This window comes from Delphinapterus leucas, chromosome 15, assembly GCF_059928025.1.
Source record: "Delphinapterus leucas isolate spDelLeu-1000000601 "Yukka" chromosome 15, BTC_Dleu_Yukka2, whole genome shotgun sequence".
Taxonomy (NCBI): Eukaryota; Metazoa; Chordata; class Mammalia; order Artiodactyla; family Monodontidae; genus Delphinapterus; species Delphinapterus leucas.
The window spans coordinates 37,277,535-37,300,314 of NC_143143.1; the positions used below are offsets into that span (position 1 = coordinate 37,277,535).

The 22,780-nt window shown below is 57.7% G+C and overlaps 1 protein-coding gene across 4 annotated transcripts; it reads right to left on the bottom strand.

Moving 5' to 3' along the window:
* Nucleotides 1–3,179: 3,179 nt before the first annotated feature.
* On the bottom strand, nt 3,180–18,318 carry UBE2I (ubiquitin conjugating enzyme E2 I). Of its 4 annotated transcripts, none has more exons than XM_089896427.1 (7): nt 18,228–18,318; nt 12,289–12,364; nt 12,034–12,117; nt 11,020–11,092; nt 6,504–6,613; nt 6,300–6,379; nt 3,180–3,806 (listed from the first exon to the last, which is right to left on the bottom strand). In XM_089896427.1, exons 2-7 carry the CDS (start codon nt 12,352–12,354, stop codon nt 3,743–3,745), a joined length of 477 nt encoding a protein of 158 aa, XP_089752553.1. In that variant the 5' UTR covers nt 12,355–12,364; nt 18,228–18,318; the 3' UTR covers nt 3,180–3,742. The 4 variants fall into 4 exon arrangements, with proteins under 4 accessions (XP_089752553.1, XP_022450127.1, XP_089752552.1 ...); XM_022594419.3 differs by lacking the exon at nt 18,228–18,318 and adding an exon at nt 17,817–17,921; XM_089896426.1 differs by lacking the exon at nt 18,228–18,318 and adding an exon at nt 16,490–16,567.
* Between the last annotated feature and the right edge of the window lie 4,462 nt (nt 18,319–22,780).

Genomic DNA, 22,780 nt, shown 5'->3' on the forward strand with positions numbered 1-22,780 from the left:
CCCAGGAATTCGCGTCAGGGTCCCTGCCTGCCCTCGGCTGGAGGACCCTGAGGGACTGCAGGAATCTGTCCCATTACCTGTGCTATCCTGGGTGGTTCTGCCAGCAGAAGTGGTGGCTCCAGGTGAGAGGGGGTCTGGCCCACATGTGACCCCTTGCCTGGGGCACTTAACCAGAAGCCCAGTGGGGGTCCTGCTGCCAGCATCTGTGCGGGTGGAGCCTGTGCCAGGCTGGGTGCTCTGGGGCCTCAGGCCCGAGGTTTTCATGGGGCTGGGGGTGGGGACAGAGCAGCAGCCCAGCCAGGGCTCTGCAGGTCTCCGTGAGGCCCAGGCGACCGGCGGCAGAGCTGGGAATGGGTCAGGTGCCTGGCTCCTCCATGCACATCCCTCTGCTCACAGGAGGCCGAGGCACTCGTCCTGGCTCTGGGGCCCCAGATTCCTTCCTCAAGGCAAGAAAAACCCCCTTGGGATGGGTCACCTGTAAGAGCAGAGGCTGGGAGGGAAGGACCCAGGCTGGGGCCCTGTAACTTTCTTTTGCTGCTCCCTCATTATTTTCTTCTAAAAGCTCAGATAAAACAGCTTCCTGACTGAGGCCCAAGGCTTTGGGCAAGTGGCAAAGTCCGTAGGGTCTGAGGAACTAAGGGTGGATGGGACCCAGTGCTCTAGCTCCTCTGCCAGGCCCATGGCCTCTGCAGATGGGGTCACAGTAGTCTGGAGGCCTCCAGATGAGCCTCCTGACCACTGAGGCAGGACACCCCCAGGCTCAGCACCAGGGTCGGCTGGGGACAGATCTGGACCAGCACTCCTTGGGCCCCTCCCTGCTGGAGTTGACTTAGACCAGTTGGAGCCGGCCAAAGTCAGTGCTCGGGGGCTCCAACCTGGCAACACGTCACCATGGCAAGCTCAAACTGGAGGCAGGGCCTGATGTATGGTAGGAGGGCTTTGGGCTGCCTGGTCAGGGAGCAAGGTGGCCTCATGGGGGTGGGCAGGTGTGAGGACACGGTGCTGACTCGGCCAGGACAGTCCAGGGAGGCCGGGGGGGGACCCCCAGGGACCCAGAGCCCAGCCAGGAGCCTATCTGGGCTCCAGGCAGAGTGGTCCCTGGGGAGATAAGCTCCCAGCTTGTCCTACCTGTGGTCAAGTTCTCCTAGAAGCCCCAACGCTGGGTTCCTTGCTCTGCACCCATGTAACAGCCTGGCCCGAGCCAGTCCTGGACACAGTGTCCCAGGGGCCTGGTCAGGGTCTGAGCCAAGGGCTCACAGGCACCTTGGCACCGTGAGGATGGCATCCTGGTGCCCCAGGGAGGTCCACCCTGGCGGTGAGGAGGTCCCCATGGGGGGAACCTGCTCCAGCAGGCCAGGGAGGTACAGGCGAGACTCAGGGGACAGGGCCAGGGGTCAGTGCAGGATGTGGGCCCAGCCTTGGCTGCCCACACCCCAGCCTCAGAGGCACAGACCGGGGGATTCAACCTTGGCTCTAGGGAATGTCACCCTCTGCCACTTGCGGGTCACTGAGCATCTGATGCTGGAAGCCGAGGGAGGAGGCGGCTCCAGCAGCTCCTGGGCCAGCAGCACAGGACCCTGGAATTGGCCAGCCTGGCCCCCCTGACACCGAGCATGAGGCAGCCTGTGCGGACGGAGCAGGAAAAGGACACCCTGCAGGCGGCAGTTAGTGGAAATGTTTTAATTAGAGGATTTTTAGATACAGTGGTTAATCTACAGCCCACAATTCCTTACTAATTATTAGGCGCCTCATGCTGGGAACACACGCTCTTCCCTTACAGTAGAAACAGAATCATCGCATTTCATAGTTCTTGTGTTACAAGATTCACATCTTTGTTAAGCCAAGGACTGTGGCACAAAAGGACATTTCATTAGCCGAAGTCACGACAATTTGCTAGAAACACTGATTACTTTAGAATGCTTTAACTAGAAAATATATTGAATTTCCATATATATTAACCATATACATGTATAGCTATTACTAAGAGTAGTTCGGTCATTACAAAATAAGACATTCTGGGAGAGGCTACAAATACACAACCCGTTGGATCCCCCGAAGGCCCTCTGTGCCCAACATATTGTGGACATCAAACTGGGAGCTCAGCAGCTCGACACATCCAGCTCAGTGAGCTGGGAAGGCACTGGGGCCTTGAGCCACAGGTGCTGTGGGCTCAGGGGCCCCCAACTTCCACCATGATCCTGTTGCCAGGCCACGTGTTTCTCAAGGCGAGCCTTGGCCCTTCCTGACCAGGGGCCCGGGTGACCAGTCCTCCTCGAGCTCCTATGGGGATCATCCTGCCCCTGGGTCTGTGGGCTGGAGCCACAGGTGCAGGGGTCCCCCAGCAAGAGTCTTCAGGGTGGGAGGGCAGGCCGGCTCCAGGCTTCGTTGGGACACGGAGGCCAAGTACCCGCCTTGGCAGTGCTGGGGTGCAGGACACGGGCCTGGCCCCCTCTGCCACTTCCTGGCTCCATCTTCGGCACCTCCTGCTGAGCCGGGACCCAGGCCCACTCCGACGGCGTCGAGGATGTCAAGGAAGTTCTGCAGCTTCAGCGGCCTCATCCGCGGTGCTTTGAGGAGAGCAGCCTCCAGGCAGAGCAGGATCAGATGCTTCAGGAAAAGGGAAGAGCCTGAGGGGCAGGCGGTGGCCGGTTGCTGCTCTTTCAGGGTGTCCTGGTGCCAGGACCACCTGCGTCTGGCGGGGACACGGGGACACTGATGTGCGAGCACAGGAGTGGGGGTTGGTGGGAGTTGCGGGGAGGGATGGCGCAGGTGCTACACGTAGAGGCTGGGGCAGCTGCTGAGGCCAGGGCGCTGCTGGGCAAGAGGAGGCCACACGCCTCACCCGCAGGTTGGGCTCCATTGTCAGGGCCCCGCCACCCTCAGCCGCCTGCGATGGCACTGAGGGGGCGAGCTGCTTGAACGGCAGTCCTCCCCGGGCCCGCCTGGCCTGGGTTAGGCATCTTGTCCTCCTGATGGCCCAGGCGGTGCGAGCTTTACAAAGGTCTCGATGCCAGTTCCAACCTGACCAGACCAGAACTCTCTAGCACTCTGCAACCCAGAGCACTGGCATTGGGGGGACAGAATACACAGTACTATTTACAGAGGATGGGGCCGAGTGGGGGGTGCTGGGCACACGGAGGTCACCTCCTCACTTTTAATGATGATAATGCAACAAAAACCTTTATATAAACAGTTTATTTACTCTAAACAGCAACACAGACAAACGCCATATAAACACAAAGGAAGTGATGCGGAAACGCAACGCTGGCTGACTGTGGATCTGAGGCTCGTAAGCAACACAAGCCGGGCTCTGGGAGAGGAGGCGGTGGGGCGGGGCAGGTCTGATTTTCTGTTTCGTGCAGCCAGCTGAAGGCTAAGTGCAGCTCTAGACGGCGTGAAGCATGCCTGCATCCGCGAGCAAAGGAACTAGCTCCTTGGGACTCATTGAAGTATAAAAGTTTATAATTTTACAGCAGTTGAAATACTGACATCAATATTAAAATAAAAGCAAGTTTTACATAACAATCAAAAATACAAAAGACTGAAGGAAGAGACCCTGTATGAAAAACTGGGCGATTCAGCGAGCCAAGACTGTACCAGTGGCGGAAATGGAAAATGGCGCCCGCCCAACCCTCCCCAGGTGACCAGTAATTGTAGAGAGCAACGTTAAATTTGCAAAAATGTTGTAAACAAGTTCTTGCCACACCAATCCCTTCCTTTTTATGATGCCACAGGTCGCTGCTTATGAGGGAGCAAACTTCTTGGCTTGTGCTCGAACCCTTTTCTCGTATTCCACTCTGTTTTGGCTGAGGAGGTCAAAAGAGAGACATGTTAGAATGTGCGGTCGCTGCCCGAGGGCGCCCAGGAAGCCTGGAGCGCATGAGTGAGGAGGTCTCGGGGGCACCGGTCCTGGGCCAAACTGGGAGGAGGGTGAGCCCTGTGGGTTTGCCGGTCTAGCCAGCGACCAGCAGCTTCTTTCCCTACCTCTGAGGCAGCATCCATCATACTCGTCACTGGAGGAAACAGACCTCCCAGTACCATCTGCTTCAAAACCAGACACAAACCTCTGGGGGGTTTGCCCTCGGCTCTCAGTACCATGGGAGAAGGTGCGAGCAGCTTACGACAGCCAGGCAGGACCCCAGCTGGGGCTCTAGGGTGAGAACCACCACTGATAAAAGGGGCCAATGTGCATCGCCCGAGAGGAGATATTTGCAGACAGGGTTCCTGGACACCCAGTGCTGGGGCTGGTCAGTGACCCTCACGAAGGTGTGCAAAGCCCCCGCTAAGAAAGTCAGGGGTCTTTCCAAGCTGTGCTGTGCAACCAGCGAGGCCCCTCAGAGCGCAGCCCACGGCCTGAGGCCCAGCTATAACCACAGCCCAGGCACGGGGTGGCAGAAGCTCCTCAGCTGCACCATGGCGCCGACAGCTCCAGTGCCCAGGACCCTGCCTGTGGCCTTCCTGGGGAACAGCTGCAGCGCCAGCAGCGGGAGAGGCAGAGCTGCTGGTGCGGCCCTGTGCTGGCCCAGCGCCAAGGAGGCTGGTGTGGCCCTGAGAGCTGGAGAGTGAGGTCACGGGACCAGCGCCTACAGTGGTCTGAGCACACCCACCCCCGGCCCCTAACCTTCGACCCTGGCTCCCAGTGTTGTGTCAAGCCCAGGCCACCACAGCCCCAGGGCGGAGGCAGTGGCCGGGGAGCTTTGGAAGGAGTGGGCGGAACAGCCAAGTCCAGCTCAGCCACTGACCAAGTGAAGGCCGGGACGGGGCTGCAGGCACCTGCCAGTGTAGGACGTGCCCTGTGACCTTTTGGGAGCAAGGTGGGAACGCAGGCAGACCCCACCAGCCTGGGCCAGCGCCGACCACACAACCAGAAGAGCCTCGGTGCCTGACGGTGCAGAGCAGTGTCCCATGGTACCTCGGCCACACGCCGCTGCCACCAACACAGAGAACCCAGGAAACCCCGGCTCTGCTCTATGAGCAGCAAGGAGACATCTCGGGCTTGAGGGCCACACGCCTCTGTCGCAAGGACTCAGCTCAAACGAGTACCCCAGTGGCCTTATTTACAAAGGGTGCAGGGCCAACGGGGCGCGGCAGTGAAAGCACAGTGCCCAGCTTGAGGTCAGGGCAGGAGTCGCTGACGCTCCACTTGAGCCACTGAGCAATGCCCCCTGGCGGGAAGCCCCAGGGAAGAGGCCAGAATGAAGTCCGGAAGAGGCCAGATTGAAGTGGGCCAGGGGGCTCTCGGACCTTGGCCCTGCCGGGGGGTTCTTCTGCCCTTAGACAACACTGGGCTGGGCCCAGAGACCTGAGCCATCTTGGGAAGAGAAATACCTCTCCTGCAACGTGGTGCTTCTCTCAGGTGGACTCGCAACAGCTGGGGTGCCGGCTGCTCAGAGCAGCCCCAGGACAGTCTCAGCCTCTGCTTTACCCTCCACCTCCCACTCCAGATGCCCTCCAGGAAGGGACAGGCCCCTGCCTGGCCTCTCCCGAGGGCCAGCCCCTTGGGTCCCAGGCCACTGGGGCACCTGGGCACTGTTCTCAGAAAATGCTACTCTCCGTTCCCCAATTCCCCTCAGGTGTGGGCCTGGGTTTCTGAACATGGGCAGATGGAGCAATGGGCGTCAGAGCCCCAGACTAGCTTAAGGCCCCGTCCAGACCAGCCTGGGGAGGACCACAGGCTCACACGCCACGTTTAACCACTGCTCACCCCAATTACGTCATACCAGGCCTCCTCCCTCATCACGGAGAGTGGACGCAGGACCCACGTGCCATGTGGGGAAGGGCCAGGCATGGAGTGGACGCCTGGCACTGGGGGGTGGGGGGGGTAGGGATCACAGCAGCTGGGTGGCCAAGAGCAACCTGATCATCACGCCCCCACTGACCACCCCCATTGGAGGCACCACACCCAGGCGGGACCAGCAAGAGGGGCTCGAGATGCGGAGAGCAGCAGGAGGGCCAAGGTGGGAGATCTGAGGTCCCTGGTTGAGCTGGGTTGTTGGACATCCCTCCCTCAGGGCCCCACTCAGGGGGGTGTTCCCTCTGAGCTGGACCAGAGTCCCAGGGCCGGCCCGGCCACAGCTCAGACACAAAGTGGCCAACACCTGAGCTCGGCTTCCTGACACCCACCCCACCGCGGGTCACCTGTTTCTGCACACGCAGATCCCTTGGCTGCAGGACAGCCCGGCTGCCGTGTCTCACCCCCCCTACCGCTGCCTCCCAGCCAGGCTGTCAGGGGCAGCCTAGACCAGACTTCAGGGAGGCCAAGAAGAAGTTGCAGCAAATGGGGCTGGATTGCTACTAACCAGTAGATCGTGTAGGCCTCTGCTTGAGCTGGGTCTTGGATATTTGGTTCATTTAGAAGTTCCTGTATTCCTAATAAGATCTGCGTAAGAAACAAAACAAACACAGCAAGATGAGAGGCCAGCGGGCTGAAAGGCAAACTTTCCCGGGATGGAGGACCACTGGCCCTCGGGCCCTGAAGGGTGGAGGGAGCTCGCACTCCATACCTGCTTAATCGTGATGGCCGGCCTCCAGTCCTTGTCTTCCTCCAGGATGGACAGGCACACTGTGCCTGAGGGGTACACGTTCGGATGAAATAACGGCGGTTCAAACTTGCCTGGAGCAAAGGGAATGAAAGAAACATGTTTCTGGTGGCAGGTGTCTTCCTACCAAGTAATGTCCTGCCCCGACGGGGCCTCTCCCCCTACACTGGGGCACCCGGCTGGTCACCAGGCACCTGGCCAAGAACTACTTAGAAAAACGAAACTGGCCCTGAGGTGGGAGGAGTAAGCAGCCACCTTCCTGACAGACTCAGAGGGGAAGCCACGTGCTCCCAGGACCCCACCCGGGGTAGCTGGCATTCAGAGCACAGAGCCCCAGATGGCTGCCCCCATGTCCTCCCAGCCGGGCTGCGGCCTGACTCAGGAAAATGGGAAGGGGCCACTGCAGCAGGTGAGGAGGGTCCTGCGGGAAGGCCAAGGGCAGAAACTCAAAGGCCCTTCCAAACAAGTGGCCATTTGCAAAGCAGATCATCCTGCTTCAAAACAGAGGCTTTTATGAACCCCACATTCTTCCTTCAAAAACAAAATAACACAAAGCAAAAAAAGTTAATTTTCTTTTTAAAAAATAAAAATAAAAAAGAATACATGTAGGAAATTTGAAAACATAAAAGAGCAGAGAGCAGCAGGGACTTCCCTGATGATCCAGTGGTTAGGACTCTGCACTTCCACTGCAGGAGACGTAGGTTCAATCCCTGGTTGGGGAACTAAGATCCTGCATGCCTTGTGACACGGACAAAAATAATAAAGGAAAAAAAAAAAGGCAGGAAAAAATTGCCATTATGAGCCCCACCCAGGGTCCGTTAACTCACCTAACGTGTGTCTTTCTCTCATCTGGGCGCTTTCCCCCTTTCTCTTGATTTTTAAAACATTATTTAATTATACCCAGAAAAGTTCAGCTAGTACACTTGATGAATTACCAAAAATGAACACACCCACTCATACCAACAGCCTCCAGAAAACTCCCTCCCTCACCTGCCTCATTATCCTAACTTGTACACCCGCCCCGCCCCCAGACCAGGACTCGCAGCTCTACACCCAGGGGTCAGTTTGCACCTTGCTGCCACACAGGCCTCGCTGGGAGAAGCTGCCCATGGACTTGCCCACCCCACTGTAGGTGCACATCTGAGCTACTACGACTGAAGGTGCAAACATTCCTGAACGTGAATTCTAGTGCACACAATGTGAAAATGCGGGGTTGTAAGGTGTCCATGTTGAACTTGAGTAGATACTGCTCATTTCCACAGCGGCTGTATCAACTTACATGCCGCCAGCAGGGTCTGCATATTCCCACGCTTTGTGACTTTGCCAGCCCCTGGTGGTGTCAGCCATGGAATTCAGCCACCCTGATGACAGTGGCTGCCTCTCATGGTTCTGATTTGCATTTTCCTTTCACTCCCTGTGACGCACTTGCTGCTTCTTTGGAGAAGCTCTTCTTTAAACCTCTCACACGCTTTTCTTGTTGACTTGCAGATGCTCTTTATATACGCAGGACACAGGCCCTTTGTTATTTGTCTCCCAGCACCCCCCAGCCCCTCACCCCCATCTCAGGTGACTGGCTGCCTTCCCTCTGCACCCGGTCACCCTCCTAACACTGCCATCACATGGACTGCTGACCTCCACAAACGGAACCTGGTCCAGCTCCTTGGCATCTGGGAGACTCACTCATGTCACGAACACTCAGACTCTTCCTTCTCTCTGCTGCAGACTGTCCCACTGTTCATCTGTCCATTCTACTGTGAACAGACACCTGCACTGCCCCCAGCTTTTTCCAGACACACGCCGCCCAGGCCTTTCAGTGTGCACACTTGCACTGGGTCTCTCCTCAGTGAACAGCCGGTCCCAGGGCAGGTGTTAAGTGTAGCCTCAGTAGACAAACCGAGAGCTTTCCGAGAGAAATGCTCTCTAGAGCTGGGCCCCTCCCTCCCCACTGCCTGCCTGTTCCCGCTGGGTTGTCACTTGCAGTGTCTGGTGATGAGGTCAGGCACCTTCCCCTGTGCCCACTGGCTGGGTGGAAAGCCTCTTTTGGAAAGGGCCTGAGCTAATGGCGGTTTGCCCTTTCTCACTGAAGTGCAAATGCTCTTGATGTATTTGGAACGAGAACTGACAAACACATCCCACCTCTCTCCTCACTCTCACTGGTGTCTCCTGATGAGGAGATGGTCTTGATTTAAATGCAGTCCAGCTCATCCTTTCTCTCCTTATGGTTAAAGTGCTCTCAGCCCGCCCACGTGATGGAGAGGTCCTCCCGTCTCCTCCACAGCTGTACTTCCCACCGGGCACCAAGATCCGCAGGACAGCGAGCTCTCCTTCCACTGGGCCCCCTATGCCTCCCAGAGTCGCCTCTGTCATCAGCCAAGCTTGTATACGGCTGGCCTCTCTGGACTCTGCCTTGCAGGCCTGTGTCTCAGTGTCCCTGCAGCAGATCTCGGCCCGCTTTCCATCTTGCCGTCCTACAGGTCTGGGTGCTCTCCTCACCCAAGCGGCCTCAGCCTAGGCCTCACAATCTCCCCCCACAGATCTCCAAGGGCATGGCTGTTCTCAGCACCCTGCATTTCCTGCATTTTAGAGTCTGCGTGACAGTTTCCAAAAAAGTCTGCTTGTGTTGTGACTGGGATCACACTGAACCTGCAGAAGAGCTGGGAGAGAACAGGCACATGCACTCAGTCTTCCGAGCTGTGCACACGGCCTGTCCTGCCAGGGATCAAGGCTGCCCCTGATCCTTGCAGAAACGTCTGATCATTTTCAGCAGAGAGATCTTTTTTTTTGGCCACGCCTTGGGGCTTGTGGGATCTTAGTTCCCCGACTAGGGATTGAACCCACGCCCTTGGCAGTGAAAGCTGGACCAGAGAATTCCCTTTTAAATTTATATTTATTATTTTTTTGGCTACACTGGGTCTTAGTTGCAGCACGTGGGATCTTTGTTGGGCATGCAGGATATTCCGTTGCAGCATGCAGGCTTCTCTCTAGTTGTGGTGTGCAGGTTTTCTCTCTCTAGCTGTGGCATGCGGGCTCCAGAGGGCGTAGGTTCTGTAGTTTGTGGCACGCAGGCTCAGTAGTTGTGGTGCACGGGCTTAGCTGCCCCACGGCATGTGGGATCTTAGTTCCCTGACCAGAGATCAAACCCATGTCCCCTACATTGGAATGCGGATTCTTTACCACTGGACCACCAGGGAAGTCCCCCCTCTTTTAAATTAAATAAAAAATTTTGTGAATTAGTCTTTTATTCAGCAATCTTAGACTCAGGGAAAGATTGTCTGCAGTCTTGTCTTCCAGTTCTTCTGCTGGGATTTCTTTTTCTTGTCTGGCTCTATCTTCTTGGAATTCCAATACAATGTAGAATAGAAGTGATGAACGTAGCTACAATGTCTCATTTCTTGATTAAAGATATTCTTTTTAAAATTTTTTTTTGGGCAGCATTGGGTCTTTGTTGCCGGCATGGGCTTTCTCTAGTTGCGGCGAGAGGGGGCTACTCTTTCATTGCAGTGTGCGGGCTTCTCATTGCGGTGGCTTCTCTTGTTGTGGAGCACGGGCTCCAGGCACGTGGGCTCCAGAGTGCAGGCTCAGTAGTTGTGGCACATGGGCTTAGATGCTCCACAGCATGTGGAATCTTCCCAGACCAGGGATCAAACCCATGTCCCCTGCATTGGCAGGCGGATTCTTCACCACTGCGCCACCAGGGAAGTCCCTGATTAAAGACATTCTTTAAGGTAATACCTGCACGTGGCAAAAAAATTCAAACAGCAAAGAACCACCCCAAATGAAGTAAGTCTCCATCCCACTGGTTAACTGTTAGTTTTAGAAATTCTTCTGGTTGTGCCTTTATAATAGACATCTTGAATTACTGACCACCAGAGTGAACGCTGACACAGTCTTGGTGCTGGGGGCACTCTTCACATGCTGGGGCATGCGTTAAAACACCCAATTAACCAGACACAGATAGCATTTGCTCATTTCCAGCTACAAAAGGGGAGGGACCTGGGGTCCCTTCTGAGTTTTGCTGAAATGTGTTCTGATGGTCTGGCCACTGCACTATCTCAGGTGCAGCCCTGGCCCTTTCTTCCTGCCGCTTTCTCTGGAGACTTCAGCACGCAATCCACCCAGGGTGCACACGCTGCACCACATAAGTATCAAATTCTAACAGGCAACAAAACCCTCTGCGGGGTGAGGCTCTGGACCACTGTCCTTCTGCATGTCCACCCCATCCAGGGCTGGAACTTGGTGGCACTAAGGGCCCACCTCCCAGTGATGACAGCTGGGATTCTGGGTCTGAGACTGGGCCTATTATGTGCACCTCTAGCCACTGGGGGTACAAACAGACTCAAATCCACAGCCAGCCCCAGGGATCAGAGTCCCTGGAGCCACCCCAGGAGCAGAGCAGGACATAATTGAAGCTCCACAGGCCCAAGCTCTCTGAAGGAACAGGCAGAAGCCGACCGACTTCTGAGGACTGCGTTCTACTTACATTTCGGAGGTGAGGATGGATAATCGTCTTTGAACAGCATCCGTAGTTTAAACAAGCCTCCTTCCCACGGAGTCTGTTGGGAAATAAAACTGTGATCAGGTGTGCTGCGGGTCTCTGCGGCGGGCTGGGCCCAGGAAGGGCAAGGAGCTTGCTCCAGCTGCACCCCAGGATGGTGAGGGCCCCCCAGAGGCAGCTCCTAATGGCTCACAGCCGACTAGCAGGACTGTTGGGGCCGCCATGACCCCCGAGTTGGAAAGGGCCTTCCCTGGAGAGACAGGAGGCCCTAGGGGGCTCCCGCCGACACCGAGTGGGCACAGTGAAGACTTGGCGGCTCTGTGAGGCTCCTCCCTCAGGTCCCATGGGTCCCTGGGCAACCTCCCAGTTCCACAGCCCAACACCCCTCCCCACCCGCCACCCCCAGGCCTACTGCTGTATGCTTACAACCAACCATGGGTAGGAGAAAATGGAGACGATGAAGCCCTGTCATCACCCAAACACCTCAGGAGTCTCCTCCTTCCTTCCAGTTCACCCAAGAAGAGACCCTCCCTCCCAAATGTGTCCAACGTGCCAGTCCTAACGGACCCAGGCACACTCAGGTGAGCGGAGGAGGCAGCACCGTGGCCCATGAGTGCAGGACACGCGGGGCCCCACATGGCTGTCTTAGGTGGCTGATGCCGGGCCTCTATGTCTAAGGATCTGCAGGTGTCCCAGGCTCAAGACCCACACCCCCCGTGCCCCAGAGCATCACCATGTCCGGGCTGCTTCAACCTCAGCCCCCCTCCACCCCCTCCAGGGCTCCTCCTGCTCCTGGGACGTGGCAGGGGGGTTGCATGACGCCACCCCTCCCCATCTGCTAGAGCCCAGCTTCTTTCTGAATTAAGACTGCCCGGAGGGCCACATGTCACCCTAACCTTGTCCCCCTGGCCAGGGGATGGGACCACGGCCCGTGTGACCATCACAATCATCACACACACTTGAACCTGAGTCCTTCTGAAGGGGGGCAGCCCCTCTTACCCCCTTCTTCCCGGGAATGGCGCACTCCCAGTTCATGAGGTTCATCGTGCCGTCGGGATTTTTTGTTGGGACGGCCACAAAACCCTGAGAGGAAACAACACAGGGCACATCAGCGCCGTGGCAGCCGGTTCCCTGCTCCCGGGATAAACCCGCCAGCATCAGCCCAGAGGCCAAATGGCCGACCCGCAGGGACCTGACGTTCTTGTCAAGGGGAAACCATCACCCTGCCACACGCAGAAGTAAAGCTTTCCTTACAAATGGGTGGTCTTTTCTCCAAGCTTTCCTCTCCTGGGCGAGTCTGCTGAGGGCGATCCCCGACATGTTTGCGTCCCTAGAAGAGACGGGCAGAGTATGCGATGAGCACCGGCAGCTGTGGGCCCTCTGCCCCCTCACCCCGTGCCCAGCCCAGCCCAACAGACTCGCTTCCAAGAAGCAGGGAAACCAAGGTTCCCACCTGGCCCCACACGCCGCTCTGGACAAGCTGTCACGGCTACCCCCACCCCGGGGTGGGGGGGTGCTCCCAGCCTCCTGGTGCAGGCAGCTCACCAGGGAACAGGAAGCGGGTCTCCCATCCCCAGGCCCCCATGGCATGCACTGTGACCTGCATTTCATGGTGACACAGAGCTCCAGAGAAGCAAAGGCCCAGGTCACACAGCTGCCAGGTGCTGCGTGGGGAGGGGCGCCGTGCACTCGCAGCAGCCACCTGCCCACTAGCCCTGCCCTCTTTGTCCTCTGCACCTGCTGGAGTGACAGGGACCCCAATTCCACCAGACTCCGTAGCAGAGGCAGGGACAAGATGGGGATGTCCAGAGCGGGGGCCCGAGACCTGGGAGGGGCAGTCTCTGAGCACTCCCCTTTCCCGGTGCAGGGACGTGGGGGTGCTGGCAGGCCTCTGGCCCAGAATCGGGGGCTCAGGATCTAGACTCATGCCCGGCCAGGAGGAGAGTCCTGGTCCTGGAAGGCAACCAAGAGGAAGGCAGCCCTGGGCAGAGAGCAGTTTAACCATGCAAGGGGTGGGGGCTGCACAAGTCCAGAGGCAGCACCCCCGCTCCCACCAGCATCCAACAGACCCACCTGTCACCAGGCCTGGGGGCTCAGGCCTTCCCTAGCCCCTGCCACTTTCTCATCCTACAGCCCCACCCTAGGACCCGCTGCCACTCCACCTGTTGTGAGTGGGCCAAGACCTGTCTCCCAGTGACTTTGGGAAAGTCAACAAAAGGGGGAGCAGGCCCTGCAGCCAAGCTACGCAAACTCCTGGTCTCTCCTGAATATCGGCTCCCCTGCACCTCTGGACCACAGACCCTCAGGGCTTGGCGGCATCAGCCATTCAGATTCATTGCCCGGAGCTGTCAGCCCATCTCCCAGGTGCTGCTCATGCAGCACGCAGACCAGACCAGACCAGACCAGGCATATGGCACTCTATCATAACCCCTGCTGCCCTCGGCCTCCTTCTGCCCACGAGAACGCGACCCTTAGGGACTTCCCTGATGATCCAGTGGTTAAGAATCTGCCTTCCAATGCACAGGACGCGGGTTCGATCCCTGATGGGGGAACTAAGGTCCCACATGCCGCGGGACAACTAAGCCCACACGCCGCAACTAAGGCCTGAAAACTTGCTGAAGAATTTGACCCCAAGTGTGTTTGCTGGTCTTCAGAGTCCATGGGAACATTAAAGATACCCTGAATCAAGTATTTCCATTAAGCAAGCCTTTAACAAGACCGAAGAGAGTGTATCCTACACGTGCATGGCCGGTGGCTTGCCCCCACCCTGCAGGCTTGCACTGGAGGGCCCGGGGACAGGCCCCCTCTGCACCTCTGGCAGGGAAGAGGTCCAGCACCTCGAGTTCCCTAGGACAACACGGGGCACCCTCCGCAACCACAACACGGCTCTCAACCAGGCACAGGACAAACTTCTGCCAAAGACAGAACTGGAAACCAGCCGTGCTTCCCAGCTGTGCCGGCCCTGACCCAGAGTTGGGGACCACCAAGCCCGTTTTAGACCTGAGAAGGGAAGATCAGAAGTAACCTGCCCACTGAGGGAGAAGCCTCAACTCAAACCCAGGGGGTCTTCCCACTTCCGGCAGGAGGGCTGCTCCTCTCTGCAGCCCCTGCCTCATACTCACTCCTGCAGCCCCCTCCCTTGGCTAAGGCTGACCCCCAAGTGCTCCAGCAACCCAAATCAAAACCTTGCTGCAGCATCTGCTGGGACACTCTGCCCCCAGGCCTCAGACAACACAAACACGCCCACGTTCCTGCAGGAGAGGTGGAGTCAGGTCAACAATGCAACAGCAGACCAGCCGATCAGTGGGGCCCTGGGCAGCTACCTCACTGGGTGCTGGTTACAAGGGCACGTCCCCAGGCCCAGTGGCCCCATGGAGCCAGGAACTCTGCGGGGATCTGGCTCTTGGATGACTCCCCAAGAAGTAAGCATTGCTGGCGGGGAGGGCGGGTTTGGGATGGCCACCGCAGCCTCCAGCATCACCCACGAGCCCAGGTCTCAGGAAGTGGGGTGAGTTACTGCAAAACACCAGAGCAACGGGATGTGGTGTCATCAAGAAACACATATACTCATGTCATCATGAAAAAAAGCGAGGGTCAAAAATCAAAGCCCGGGTTTCCCTGGTGACACAGTGGTTAAGAATCCGCCTGCCAATGCAGGGGACATGGGTTCGAGCCCTGATCGAGCACATGCTGCGGAGCAACTAAGCCCCTGCACCACAACTACTGAGCCTGCACTCTAGAGCCCGTGCTCCACAAGAGAAGCCACCACAATGAAAAGCCCACACACGGCAACGAAGAGTAGCCCCAGCTCGCCACAACTAGAGAAAGCCCGCGGGCAGCAACGAAGACCCAACACAGACAAAAATAAATAAATTTATATATATAAAAAAATCAAAGCCCCCCACTCAGCAGGCATGGTGACAGGAGCTGTTGCCCTAGCAGCACTCTGACCCAAGCACACCTTCTAAAAGGCTATAACCTTGCCCAACCTCAAGATTAAGTCCAAGACAAGTAACACCAGGCCAGCACCCAAAACAGAATTTCTCTTTGCCACCCCCAACCCCAGAGCTCTGGTCTGCCCGCTTCCTCCCCATCCGTGGACCGGACCGTCAGTAACACGTCTAGGATCTCCTTCCCTGGATGGCACACCTCTATCTGCTATTTTCATTCATTCATGCAACATAAATTGAGGAATGGTATGAGTGTCGCTGCCCGGACGGCTGACATGAGGAGAAGTGCTAGGTGCCAGGAGACACAAAGCAGGACGACTACGAGACGGGCGGCACCTGGGTCCTAATGGTGGTCAGGTGGCTGCCTGGACACAGCCTGCAGCAATGGGCTCAGTGCAGGAACATAAGAAAGAGCCGGAAGGGTGGGCACTGGTCCTGAGGGCCTGGGATTGCTTGAGGGAGGTGGGGAGATGCAGCGGATCAGGGCACAGGAGAGCACCAGCCGCTTTTGTCTTTAAGGCTCTCTTGTCGGAGGCTAGGGCAGTAACCCCAAAGTCTGTAAAACTGTAAAACCTTCATTCCTGAGACTTTCTCAAACCCTTCAAATGGCTCTTCTAAATAGGACTCAACCCCACCTCATCCCCAGGGCTGGTGGGAACGACCCCCCCACACAGGGCTTGAGGGATGTGGAGGATGTCCACAGCAAGCCCCTCACCAGCCAGGGCAGAGCACGCAGCATATGCTGGCGGCCACCTCTGAACTAATGAACGCAGACGTTCAGCAGCAGAAGACAAGCAGCTGGCGTGAGGTTCCCGAGTCTGCGCTCGGCCAGGCATCAAGACTGGTTTCTGGAGCCCCAGGGCAGCACTCTGTACACCGAGGATCCGTGGATTCCGGAATGGGCAAGCCAGTACTCGGGCGGCTCTGGAGGGGCAGGGCTGGGCCAGGACGCAGGAGAGGCCAGCAGGGCAATCCTGAGCACCGTCTGTATGCTGACCGCATGCCAGGACCCTGCCACAGGCCACCTCTTCTGCTGACAACGGACAAAGCTGCCTCTGCAGGCCCTTCCAAGCACCAGCTGTGGTTGTCTCAGGTGCAAAAGGTAATGGGGGGGGTCCCCACAGGAGTTCCTGCAGCCCCTTCCTTAGGGGTGCCAATGGACCAGAGTGGGAACCAAAAAGACCGCTTCCACCACCAGGGCAAACAGCCACAGGTGCACACCTGCACTGTCCCAGGCAGAGACCTGGCCTCCTGCTCCCCAGGAGAAAGCAGCCAATTTGGTACATTTTAATTACAACATGGAGCCACTACTTCAGAATCGCACTTAGGATCGAATCTGCCTTCCCCAAATGAGAGAGAGGCACTTAAGGAGCAGTTAAGTGTTACTAGACACTTTAAAACAGCAAAATCATAAGATATGAAAATAAGATATCTATGAACTGCTAAAGACAGCCTGCAGGGGAGGACCCGGGTTCTCCAGGGAGACCCTGGAAATCTGCCGTCACCTTCTTCCAGATCGGGCTGTACTTGAACCCGCTCTTCTAGTTGACAGGAGACTTCAGAGCCACTTACTGGCTGCACATGTGGGCGAGTGGATTCTACCACCCTCAACCTTCTCACCTGTAAAATGGACAATAGCACTGTGACCCCACAGGTTGGCCGGGGATGAAACTGATAAAGGATCAGCAGCCCGGATGGGTCTTTTTCACCTAAACGTAAACTCCCCAGGGGAAGGCACTGGCTTCACCTGATGCAGGCACCCTGCACTCAGGAGACACTCCAGACCAGGTGCAGTTCCCTGTTCTTTCCTGACATTACTTCCCAGGACCCCAGGCCGTTTCTGAAGCAAGGCCCCAAACCCCCAGCAAGATTCACCAGACAAAGGTGCAACAAGATACAGAATTCACGCCTAAACCACCCGAAAGGCCATAAACAAGTCAGGACAAACTTGGGATCCATCTCTCTTTTCTGTTGGGTAGGTTTTCTATCCAAACGCACGGTTTCCTTAAGAGCAAGAAACATTTACGACTACAGGCTTTAAAAGGAGACCAACAAAAGCCAGCTCCGCAAACACAGAAAAGTAACTTTGCTAACTGAAGAACCAAGCTTATTTCCAAATCATACAAACCAGACCAGTTAATTCCGTGATTTAGGGGCAGGTGCTGGTCGTTACCATGATCCCAGCTAATCATCGCCTCGCCTTCCTCCTACTCGCCTAACTACCAGTTCCAGCCTCCGTGCAATTGGTACAAAGCAGTCTTGGGAGGAAATCTCCCCGTTAAGGGGAGCGCTAACACTCAGTGTCCCACCAACTGGGAGCGGAGCTCCAGAGGCGCAAGAGCTCGGACTTGTTTTCATTTCTAGGCATCACACGCCACCCCCCCAAACGCGCCCGCGCTTCTGCAGCGCGCGGCTTTGCACTCTTTGTGCGGTGCGTCCTCTCCCGGACTGGAACGCGCCACAGGTTCGCGCGCACACCTTGACCCCGGAAACGCTCCGCCTTGGCGGAGGGCTCGGCGCTCCTGTCACCGCGGCCCGAGCGGCGGGCGCCGTCTGCGGCCCCGGACGCGACCCGCGCGCCGCGAACCGCCCGAGCGCGCGCCCGAGCGAACGTCCCCCGCCCCCCCGGGCTGCGACGGGCCGGGGCTCGGGCCGCGGGCCGGTGAGCCCAGCGGGTCGGCCCCCGCCACGGCGTCAGCAGCCCGGGGCGGGCCGGTTCCCGGGAGCGGGCCGGGCCGCGGGTGTAGGGCGCCCGCCCGGCCGGGCCCGACAGCGCTGGAGGCCGCGGCCCGCCGAGGCCTGGCCCCCGGCCCGTCCGCCCCGCGCGCTCACCTCGGGCGGCCGCGGCCCGGCGAGCGAGGCGGACGAGGCGGCGGCGGCGGCGCTCCCTTTGTCTCGGGACTTCCCTCCCGAGCCCGCTCCGCGCGCAGCCCGAGCGCTCGAGGACCCCGGAGCGGGCGGGGCGGGGCGGGGCCTGCGAGGCCTGCCCGCCGCGCGCCTGCCCCGCAACCCGCCGCCGCCGCCGCCCGCCCCGCGCTGCCCGCTAGACCGTTCGCCGCCCACCGCCCGCGTTCCGCCGCAGCGCGCCCGCGCCCCGGGCCCGGCCCGGGAGCCCGGCCCGGGGGAGGCTTTCCAGTCAGGCGGCGCCCTGGACACCTGCTCTCTTAAAGGAGCCGCGTCCCCGATGTGAGGGAGCGTCTGCAAACTCCCCTTCGCGGGGCACGCGTCCACCCGAGGACACACCGGCGAGCGGCGGGGTAACGGGGAGGCCGAGATCTCCAAGGGCTCCCCGGATGCCCCGCGGGCACCTCCCCGGGCACGGCTCCCAGAGGTCTCCTTGAGGCTAGGGTCCGGGGCCGGGGAGCAAAGACTACTGAGGCCTAGGGATCCCCAAAGCGTCGCAGCAAGGTGACGATCCCTCGAGTACGGCACACTGTGAAGCCCCTTGCAATTGGCCAGTTCGGGGCTCTGGGCGGGGCATTTGTCGAATCTGCCCAATGAGCAGACCCCGTACAAAAGGCCGAGTGCTGGCCCGACCGACGGAAGGAGAAGTGCGGACGCTCCCTAACCCGGGGGCTGGCACTGGGGGGAGGGGCGTCGGGGCTGCGAGCGGGTGGGGGAGGGGAAAGGAGGCTGGCCGAATCACGGCCAAGTCTCTGCCGTCCCGGTCTCGGGTCCACCCTGAACCTGTGTGCAAACGCGGGTCCCTCCCGACCACGCTGGGCGCCTCCCCGTCGGGCGGCCCCTGACCCCCGCTCCCCTGCTCGCGGTGGGAGAGGGCGCTTTCCAAGGTCAGGCCGCCCCGCCCTTGGGCGCTTTGGGATCAGGTGGCGAGAGGTGTCCCGGGCCCCGACCCGGGCCGCGCGGCCGGTGCAGGGCTCCTGGCGGCCCTGGACAGCAGAGGGGGCTTGCTCTCATTCACTGCTTCTTTCCCTTTCACAGTCTCCCTCTGTCTCCTTCCTCCTTCCTCCCTCCATTTCCTTGCATTCCTCCTCTCCACCCCAGTCCCCTAGTTGGCACTGTGCTGAGACTGTTGGCCTCCAGGGCAGGGACCCTAGGTCTGGTGTCCCAAGGCCCACATCTGGCCCAAAGCTCTCAGCGGGTGTTCAGTGGATGAATTGCGTGTGCTCGCAGCAGTTCTGTTATTCTGGAGGAGTACAGTGAGGAAGGCCATAAGCCCTGAGATGGGGGGTGGGCAGCGGTGTGTGTCGGGGGTAGTCTGCTGGGTCTGGTGTCTCTGTTGGGCTGGAGAGGGGGTCTGTCTAGGGTACCTCCTGGTCAGCAGTGGCCCAGCGAGAGGGCCTGGTTATAGTGATTGGGGTCCCAGGTAACAAAGGCCAGAGGGCCCAGCCCCCTTGAGCCGCATGTGAGCATTCCAAGTCTCTCCTAGGCTCTGAAGTCCAGAGGGACTGCCCACTCCTGGGTCCCCACAGTGACCCAGCGTGGGCCTGGCCTGAGGCGCTGCCTCCCTTTGTCCCTCCACTGAGGTAAATGCCAGGATCAGGGATTGTCTGAGACATCTGTTCTCTGGGTCCCCAGCCCTGGTTCGCTGGCTCTGAGTGGTCCTGCAAGTGTGCATTTTAACAAATGCCCCAGGTGGGCCTGCTGCACAGCACTTGGCTGCAGAGCTACACTTTAAGAAACCCCAGGAGCATAGGCCTCAGGTGCCAGTGCCATCTTTCTTGTGAGAATACCAGGAGGTTTGCACAGGGCTGCATGAGGAAGGCACCCAGCAAGTAGCAGTGGCCAGTGAAAGGTGGTGGCCATTGCTGGAGGAAGGAGAGGAGAACTAGGGGCCCACATGGGCACTGCACAGCCAAGGGGGCAAAGAGAGGGTAGGGCTCACAGTGAGGTGGGGGCAGGTGGGCTGGAGGGGTAATGGTGGGTATAGTGTGAGGAGGCAGACTGGATGTGGCATGTGGTTGTGGAGGGCCTGGGCCTGATTCTGTGGGCCATGGGGAGCCATAGAAGGCTGTGGAGCAGGAGATGCAAGACAAGGTCCTGGTTCTTTGTGGTGAGGGGACACCCGGAGGTGGCAGAGGTGTGGCCCTCAGCCCAGGTGGCTGAGTTCCAACCAGCAAAGAGAACTCCTATCCCAGTGGAAGGTGGTGTGGGGTCCTCATGCTGGGGGGGAGAAAGGGTGCTGGGATCGTTGGAGAGAGGAGGGACGTTTAGCTGGAGGGTGGGTTGGAGGAGGGCAGGGAGTGGGCAGGCTCTGGAATCCTCAACCTTCAGAAGCCTTATGTGAGCAGCCTGCACCCCTGCACACAGGTTCTCCATGGTGGCCTCTCGGTGATCCCCCTCATCAGTCATTCACAAACGTGTATCCAGAACTGACAGTCCATGAAGAAGCACACTGCCATGTTGTAGGGAGGGCCACATGGCATGGAACAGGGGGTGACATCCAGGAACTGAGAATGACCCCCCACTGACAGCCAGCAAGAAAGCAGGGATCCCAAGCCTTCAATAGCAAGAAGCTGACAGCTGCCAACAATCATGGAGTCTGCGGGAGACCCTGAGCCCCAAGAGGACTGGAGAAGGTGACCCCAGTCTTCCAAGACCCTGAGCAGGGGACCCCACTAAGCCAGGGCTTCTGATGCACAGAAACCAAGATTTTAAAAAAAGAGGTGCCTTCTTTAAAGCCACTGAGTTTGTGGTGACTTGTTACACAGCAAGCACTGACTAAAGCACCTGGTTTAGACAGGGAGGTCTCCGAGGAGGTGACCTCCAAACAGGCCTATGGGGAGGGCTGGGGGAAGAGCCTTCCCGGCAGAAGGAGAGGGAGGTGGGCTGAGTAGGGAAAGGCCAGTGTGTATGGGGCAGAGCAAGCAAGGGGGAGGGGAGGAGGGGAAAGGGTGGGGTGGGACAGGCAGTTGAGACCAGACCACAAGTGACATTTCCACTGTGCTGGGGAGTTTGCTGTGTCCAAAGTGCAACAGTTCTCGTGAGAGAGGGGGGATTTGATTGGGTCCAGCTCCCTGGGTACAACGGAAAAACTGAGGCTTGCAGAGGGGGAGGGCTTTGTGCAATGTCAGTAAATATAAAGCCCTGGGGAAGGATTCTGGCTGACTGAGCCAGGTCATGTGCCCACCATGTGGGGAGGGGATAAGTGTGACTGGGAGCTGCCTAGAGTAGGGGCAGCACCCCCAGCTCCCCCGGGTGCCTGCTGAGGGTCAGGCCATGGGCATCTGGGAGGTTTGTGTGCAGGGGCTGCTGCTCCAGGGGCTGGATTAAAAAGGAAGAAAGTCCACATGCAAAAGAATGAAGTTGGATCCCTACCTCACACCACATACAAAACCAACTCAAAGACCTAAACATAAGAGCTAAAACTATAAAACTCGTAGAAGAAAACAGGGGAAAACCTTCATGACACTGAATTTGGCAATTATTTCTTGGATGTGACACCAAAAGCACAGGCAGGTAAAGGAAAAAACTAGATGAATCCAACTTCATCAAGATTTAAAACTTTCGGGACTTCCCTGGTGGCGCAGTGATTGAGAATCCCCCTGCCAATGCAGGGGACAAGGGTTCGAGCCCTGCTCCGGGAAGATCCCCCATGCCATGGAGCAACTAAGCCCATGTGCCACAGCTACTGAGCCTGCGCACCTAGAACTTGTGCTCTGCAACAAGAGAAGCCACTGCAATGAGAAGCCAACTCAATGAGAAGCCCGCGCACCGCAACGAAAAGTAGCCCCCGCTTGCCACACTAGAGAAGGCCCGCACACAGCAACGAAGACCCAATGCAGCCAAAAATAAATAAATAAATGTATTAAAAAAAAAAAAGATTGAAAACTTTTGTGCATCAAAGGACATTATTGACAGAGTAAAAAGGCAACCCATAGAATAGGAGAAAATATTTGCAAATTACATACCTGATAAGGGGTTAATATTTAGAATATATAAAGAACTCCTACAACTCAACATCAACAAAACAAACCCAGTTCAAAAATGGGCAGAGTGTCTGAAAAGACATTTCTCCAAAGAAGACATACAAATGGCCAATAAGCACGTGAAAAGATTCTCAACAGGTCTTCCCTGGTGGCGCAGTGGTTGAGAGTCCGCCTGCCGATGCAGGGGACACGGGTTCGTGCCCCAGTCCAGGAAGATCCCTCATGCCGTGGAGCGGCTGGGCCCGTGAGCCATGGCCGCTGAGCCTGCGCGTCCGGAGCCTGTGATCCGCAACAAAAAAAAAAAAAAAAAAAGATGCTCAACACCACTAGTCACTAGAACAATGCAAATCAAACCCCTCTAAAATGCTACCTCACACCCATTGGATGGTAATTTTAAAAACAAACAAACTGGACTTCCCTGGCCTCCGGTGGTTAATTAAGACTGCGCTTTCACTGCATGGGGCATGGGTTTGAACCCTGGTCAGGGAAGTTCTGCATGCTGCTGCGGTGTGGCAAATAAATAAATAAATACAGGAAATAATGAGCATTGGCAAGAATGTGGAGAAACGGGAAGCCTTGAGCATTGCTGGTGGTTATGTAAAATGATGCAGTTGCTGTGGAAAAATCTGGAAGGCGGGAAGGCCAGGGACTTGGGAAGGGCTGCATCTGTCTCCCTGAGCTTGGGAACAGTCCTTGGAGGATGAGGAGCCCCATCTTTCTGCTATGGGGGTACATGTGGATTGCAGGGGGTGCTGGGAGGCACTGGATGGGTGCCCACATCTGCTCCCCAAAGTCTCCTCAGGCCCAGCCCCAGTGCCCTCTGCTTCGTCCTCCAGGCTCTGGTGGGCAGTGCTGCCCTCAGGCTCTCTAGGTCCATAGAGGACACCCCCTGAGCCTCTGACAGAC